Below are 7,205 nucleotides of genomic sequence, written 5' to 3' on the forward strand. Positions count from 1 at the left end.
TAGTTTAGTAGACTATGCAGTAGCCTAATATTTGTATGAAATTGTGAAACATTACCTGGTCATTATCGTATTCAGAGGTGTACTAGAGTGGGAAATTACGACTGTTGCAAGTATTCTCCAGCGACTCTAGGGGTCGCTGTTTGACAAAACCACCGAAAATGCATAGAGCGGCTTTAAAGCTGCAATTTTAAACTGCATTGAAACTGTAAACTGTTGAGGTCCACTAAAGTCCATTAAATGGAGAAAAATCCGGGAATGCTTAATTTCTTCTCGACTGAACAAAGAAAGACATCTTGTATGACATGAGAGTAAGTAAATTTTCCAAATATTTTTTATGAAGGTGGAATAATCCTTTACAATTAAAATTTTCTTTCTTGTTGCTCTTTGACAAATTTTTTTAGGATCAATGGCAAAATACGATTAAAATCTCGGTATAAGTTCAACTAAATGTTTACACACAAGTAAAAGCCGCAGACACTTATATTAGGGCTGGGACAACGCGTCGACGTAATCGACGACGTCGACGGAAAAAAAGGCGGCGCCGTAGAGTAGTAGCAACGCGAGTGGCTTCAGTCCACGCCGGTTTCACACAGCAAGGGTGAGCAGTGCCTGCGGCCGCGCGGCGCATGGTTTTTTCAGCGCCCATGTTAACAAGCATGTACCCCACCTTATGAGCAGCGCGAGCTCGCGGCTCTGTAGCAACAGTGCTGCAATCGTTTCTGCGTCGGTTCTGCTGCGCTGCTCATGCTCAATTAAAGTGAAAGTGCTTTGTTTATGTTTTAAATGCTTGTGGATTTACGCGAAAAAGTGTCATCTTACCATAAAACCATGAATGTGATGCCAAGTGTGTTTTAAACAGTCATTTGAGCAATTTAACAGAAAGCAATGAAATATGTCACTGTTGCCAGAAGACTGCCCTGTCATTCACTCTCTGTCCAGAAGTAAATGAGTCCTCATCTATCTTAACAAACTTAAGAGAAAGAGATTTAATAATATATGTGTTTCTTAAGTCTATAATTGTGTTTATATCTGTCATTAAATGGACTAGAACAGCACGAAAACAATGTGGATTAAACAAATCAAATTATAAAAATTACACTGACCATCAAAAGGCACATTGAAGAGGTTTTGCTCATAAATGCATGTAAAATAAAGTAATTTGAACTTGAGATTTTTATACAGTTACTAAACTGCACAGTATGCACTGCAAACGCTTTATTGAATGCTACCTCTGACTAAGAATGCATTATTTTGCACTTGTATAGTCTTTTTTTATTTTGAAATTTTAAGAGCAATAAACATATATTGAAATGTTTACATTCAGATACGTAAATCAACACGTTTAAATTCCTATTAGTTAATTAATGGGGAGATAATCGAGAATCGAATCGAAGTCGAATCGGACTGATAAAATGAATCGTTAGATTAATCGATGCATGGAAAGAATAATCGCTAGATTAATCGTTTAAAAAATTATCGTTTATCCCAGCCCTAACTTATATCAAAGCGTATGATGAAATTCAGGGTTTGCTGAACAATCGTTTTGACATTTAAATGATTTTGCCAACAAAGCTGTATTTCTAAAAGGCCTAAGGGCGGGATTAAGCGGATTTAAAAGTATTTGATGAACGTATAATATGTGCCGAGATCATTCAGGCAATATCATTATCTCATTTTTGATGGAGGTGGAGTTTAGCGGCTTTTGCATCTCTTTAAATATTTAGTCCAACTTTTATTTTTACTAAAAAAAAATTAAGGTCATGCAGGTGAATATAAGGCGAAATGAATATGATGTAACCCCTAGTAAGGAACATTACCACTGTGATTTGTTATATGTTGTATGAGTACACCCATAATTTCATGCACTGATTTTTGCAGGATCCACACAGACCAGACACATGCCGGATCACGGGTCTGAAGGTTTGGCACTGTACAGCGTCTCTAAACTATTGCTCATCATCAGCTCTGTGTGAGTATCCAACTCATCACAGTATTAAACTTCATTTACACATGTAACACATTTAAAGGGCCAGCACTTTTATTTGATTTAAATTGACTTACAGTGTTATATATTTGATCAGTATGTGCATTTCCTTGACCTTGACATTAGCCATGTTTCCATCACCATGATTTTATGCACATTTTGAAGTATCACATTAAAAACATAATGGAAATGCCAAAATTCAAATAGAAATGCCTTCATTCGCAAACAAGTTTTCACGCTCGCTTGAGGTGGTTTTTGAATTATGCGAAAAAGAGTAAATTCGAATAATGGAAGATGGAAACGCATTTGCCAAATAAATACTGACGTAGCGAACATTAAACTCACGTGACTGATATTCTAGCTGTTTCCGCTGAAGTTGCTTTACCATATTTGGGGCTCGACGTCGTCTTAATGCCCTTGCTGCTAGTGCCCGCATCAAAAATGCTGCATTCCTTCTTCTGTGCACAGCATTTATTTGGCAATTACAAGCTGCATTGCTAATAAATTAATAACTTGCCCCATCGTGACTACTACATGCAGTCCTGTCTCTATTTTTCAAACATGCCTCCATTTACCAATACCACCAATACACGAACAACTTGATGGAAACGCACCTAATTCGCCTAATTTTGTTTGTTTTTCTTTTTTTGCGTATTTTGAAAAGATTCGCTTTACATTTTGATGGAATCCCAGCTACTGTTAGCACCATTACATGTACATCTATCCATTTGGGAGACACCTCTATCCAGAGCAACATGGGAATCAAACCCATGACCTATAGGGATTGAGCTATAGGAATCCGTTATTAAACACTTTTGTGTCATATGTTTTCAAGAAACACATACTGTCTTTGTCGTTCATGTCTCTTTTCTCTGTTGTTTTCATTGCATCCTGCAGGATTTGCGTAAGGTATTCAATGTTTTTATCTGTACCTGTGTAGACAGTCATCGCACATTAAGCTTCATTCAAATGTAATAAAGCAGCTTACGAGACTGATTTGTGTATTTGTGTCCTCTGCTTTGTGTCAGTCTGGTGTTGCTGGTCTTTTTAAACATGATGCTGTTTTATAAACTCTGGATGCTGGAGTACACCGCTCAGACTCTGACCTCCTGGCACAATCTCAGGTCTCAGGAAAGGTAACTGCTTGTATTTGTCATTCTTAAGAGCTAAGATGGGAATCGCTGGTTATTTACACATTTTCGCTGCATGTGTGTGTTTGTTACAGTAAACTTCCACAGACACAGACAGAATGGGCACAGCTCCTAGAGTCCCAGCAGCGTTTTCATGAGAGCGAGCTGGAGAAATGGAGGGAGATGATAAAAACCTCTGTGCTTTTGTTAGACGAGGTAAGACTTTTGCAATGAATTTTCGCATTTTTGAGTGCTCTTTAACACTGGATTGAAAGGGTTAATTTTGCATTTACAGATGAGGGAGTCTCTAGTGAAGTTACACAAAAGCGTTGGATTAAGAGACTACGAATCAGAGACTGAAGAGAGGAGGAATCATTATCACTGACGAACAGAATCCCAGCTCGGCCAACGCGAACATCTCTACACAAGGAGGTTTGATCAGCCGGGCTGGGCGGGGCGAGTGGGCGGGGCATGGTTGAACTAAATAGCTTTCATAGTCCAAATGCAGAACCCTACGCTCTCATGCCTCTTCCCTCCTTATCTCCTCACTTTTTGGAACGTTATGCCGAGAGAGCCCAAATAAAGGAAGGCATTCAGGCGGGGCGCCGCGTGAAAACTGATTGTTCTGCACACCCAGGGCTAAAACAAACAAACTTGTTTAACCATCAATGCAAAACGGACACTGGACCCTCGTTGGTTTAAATACTTGAAAGACTGGAGCTGACGCAACAGCATCCTTTTTTGAAACTTCTCGGAGTCTCGGACCAGATAAAAATATAAAGGACATAAACATTTATTTATAATCTATATATATATATATAGAGTCGAATGATATATGTGAAAATATACGATTTGTAAATAGAGTTATATTTGTTGCCAGAGTTCATTTGTAACAACTTTCCATGGAGAATCAAGGCTGGTTCCTTGATAGCCTGCGCCATGGTGCATTAAATATATGCAACTGATATTTAATCTCCGGTGTGAAGGAGGGACCTCACCTGATTGGTTGATTTGTGATGAGCCACAATCACCCAGGTTAAATGGTGAAAACATCTGTTGTGCGTCATTGGCTGCATTACAATTTGCATACTACTTGAGTATTATGAGTATTAGACGCAACGCTAGTATTTAGACAAACCACTATATTATAAATGTGTGTCTTGGTACCTCAACTCAGTGAGTGTGAGCATATATCTAAATTCATTAGTTTACAACTGATGTGTCTACATTTACATACTGTACGCTAAGGCTGCATAACGATTAATTGCGACTAATCGTTTGCAAAATTAAAGTTTTTGTTTACATCACACGGTATACTTTATATGTGTGTATAATAATTATGTATATATAAAATACACACATGCATGTATAATTTTAAGAAAAAAATTATTATTAGATTAAATATTTATATATAAATCATTATGCAGCCCTGTACATACATTCATGCATTTGTCAGATGCTTTTATCGACAAAAAAGTGACTTACAGTGCATTCAAAGTATTTTTTATCAGCATGTAAGTAATTTGCCTCTCACTGCAAAAAATGACTTTCTTTTGTCTTGTTTTCAGTAAAAATATCAAAACATTCTTAAATTAAGCCAATTGACCTAGGAAAAAAAGTCTTGTTTTTAGACAAAAAATATATACATATAAGCGAATTTGTGCTTAAAACAAGCAAAGAAAAAAAAACTGCCAATGGAACACTGCAAAAAATTATTTTCAAGAAAAAAATTCTTAGTATCTTAGTGTTAGTAAAAATATCTAAAAATTCTTAAATTAAGATGGTAAATATCAAATTTAAGTGATTTTGTGCATAAAACAAGCAAAAAAAAATCTGCCAATGGGGTAAGCACATTTTTCTTGAATTTAGTGTTTAAAACTTTTTTTGCTTTCCCATTGGCAGATTTTTTGCTTGTTTTATGCACAAAATCACTTAAATTTGATATTTTTGGTCTAAAAACTAGACTTATTTTCTTGGGTCGTTTTGCTCAACTTTTCACTAGAATGAACTCGCAGGCAAACTACTGAAATTCGGTTTGACTGTTTGTTTGCACAACAACTGCCACTTTATTGTCCAGGGTTACTTGTAGTAATAAACGTATCTCATTATGCATCTCAACAAAATTCAATGTTCAATGCTTTTGCCATCTTTATATTTATGGCTAGAAAGATGTGTAAGTGCGCAGGCATGTAGTGTTTCTTTTCAAAGTAACATCGCCAACTACTGGCCTGGCACACGTAATACAGCGTTTTAGTTGTTATTGCAGATCCATATAAACGCAGATGTTTTTGGCAGTGCTCTCATGTCATTTTTCAAAACTTTTACTGCATTGTGTAAATGTAGCTTCGGACATTATCTGTAGGTTTATTTAACTTTAAACACTGTGGCACGGCTAAAAATTTTTGTTTGAGCATTCAACCATAATTATTTTGGTTTATTTTAGTGATGCAGAAATTGCACACTTCACTTCACTTTTCAAAACCGCTAAACTAACTTAGCGACAGCTTTGGTATCGCAGTCCTTGCCAAAACCATCACAAACTTGCATGAAGTGTGGGTATTAATAGTTGAAGAAAATTCAGAAAATGCACATTTAGCGATTACGATTTTTAAAGCACTCTGATTTAGGATGCGCGTCACTGATCCTATTCTTGTTAATCTTGAGTATGCAAATGTAATGCAGTCATTATGATCACTTGTGGTGATGTGATGAGGTGTATCAGTGAATGTTTTTATTTATTTAAATCCATGACAGTTTTGTATTGCCAAGTTTTTTAATGTGTTTTCGTTTTAAAGCCATTCCACAAATTTCCATGTTGCCTGTGTTTTGATGGCTGAACCCGCTGCTGGACCGGTGAGAAATGCACATTTGTCATAAGAACATATATTTGATGTGTGCTTGTTCAGTTGCAGTTGCTGGACAGCACGTTTTTGATTATTTCTTAGAAGACCAGATTTGTTTTATTTTTAAACTGTGAATAATATTATGCTTGAATTTACTATATGTTAAACGTATCAGTATTCAGATCTTCTGACAATGTAATGAAAATTTGAAAAGGTCAATCTGCTGAAAAGGTTAAGTTGATCTTAATGTCTTGAGGTGCCACGAGCAAACTTTTGTCTTCACTTACAAAACCCTTTGAAGGAGTGAAATAATCATTTAGAATCTTACTATGAGTTGGACATGTGGCCTCCAACACGTTAAGCTTTGGTGCTTATGTAGACGACCAAGATTTGAGTTTGGTTTCCATCATATCCTCATCCCATTTCCCATTCTTTCTCCTCATTTCTTGTCCGTTCTCTATGGATAAAAGAGGCAAATAAGCCAAAAACTAAATGGGAAAATGTATTTACTGGACTGGATTAATTAATAAGCAGGAATTTCACAATGTAATCATTCTTGAACTTTTATACAGTAGTATTCCATGTTACAATAATGTATGTGTACTGTATCTCAGTTTGTGATTGATGTTTATCAAGATTCTGAATTGCAGTTTTTTCTCTGCCTTATTATGTGTTTGATAATCCTGTAATTCAGCAAGCCTGTGTGTTATTGTCTGATGCACAGTGATGAGGCAGAAAATATATTTTAATGCAGTGCTAAGCATGAATGCATCAATCTACATATTGTTTAATAACTAAAGATGTCCTATTGCAAAGTGTTTTCATAATGCATCTGTTCTTATGAATGCATCTGTTTCTTAAGTCCATACAGTACATGCCTCAGTACATTGTTTATACGGATACACAGTGCTACATGTACAGTCTTTGTATCACTGAATTGTTAACTTCACATGAGTTTTAAATGACATTGTGTTCTTGAATGTCTAATGTTGGAAGGCCACAGCATTATTGCCACATTGTACACAGTCTGTCCCTTCAACAACATTGTTTTTTGGGTTGATGTATGCGGATGCTTTTCTTTGTCCATGACTGTTATGGCCCAGACCATGCAGAGAAATGCATATACAGTATGATAAAGTAGTCAATTCATTATTTATTTTTTCTTTTTTTCCTTTATAAAATTGTCTTTTACACTCACTAAGCCAGTTCAAGAAATTAAACACCCTTTATGTTTTTCCAGGCCAAAAA

The 7,205-nt window shown here is 36.2% G+C and overlaps 1 protein-coding gene across 4 annotated transcripts in view; it reads left to right on the forward strand.

Moving 5' to 3' along the window:
* gramd1ba (GRAM domain containing 1Ba) overlaps nt 1-4,279 on the forward strand; it is a 60,856-nt gene extending 56,577 nt beyond the window's left edge. For 3 of the 4 annotated variants that reach the window (XM_055207823.2, XM_055207824.2, XM_055207826.2), the window contains exons 18-21: nt 1,879-1,969; nt 3,013-3,120; nt 3,210-3,330; nt 3,410-4,279. In XM_055207823.2, coding sequence (XP_055063798.2) covers nt 1,879-1,969; nt 3,013-3,120; nt 3,210-3,330; nt 3,410-3,499 — 410 coding nt within the window. In that variant the 3' untranslated portion in view covers nt 3,500-4,279. Of the gene's footprint in view, nt 1-1,878; nt 1,974-3,012; nt 3,121-3,209; nt 3,331-3,409 lie in introns of those variants that run through there. The other variant, XM_055207825.2, reaches the window with a different exon arrangement.
* The last annotated feature ends 2,926 nt before the right edge of the window (nt 4,280-7,205 follow it).

The sequence above is a fragment of the Misgurnus anguillicaudatus genome, chromosome 12, assembly GCF_027580225.2.
Source record: "Misgurnus anguillicaudatus chromosome 12, ASM2758022v2, whole genome shotgun sequence".
NCBI lineage: Eukaryota > Metazoa > Chordata > Actinopteri > Cypriniformes > Cobitidae > Misgurnus > Misgurnus anguillicaudatus.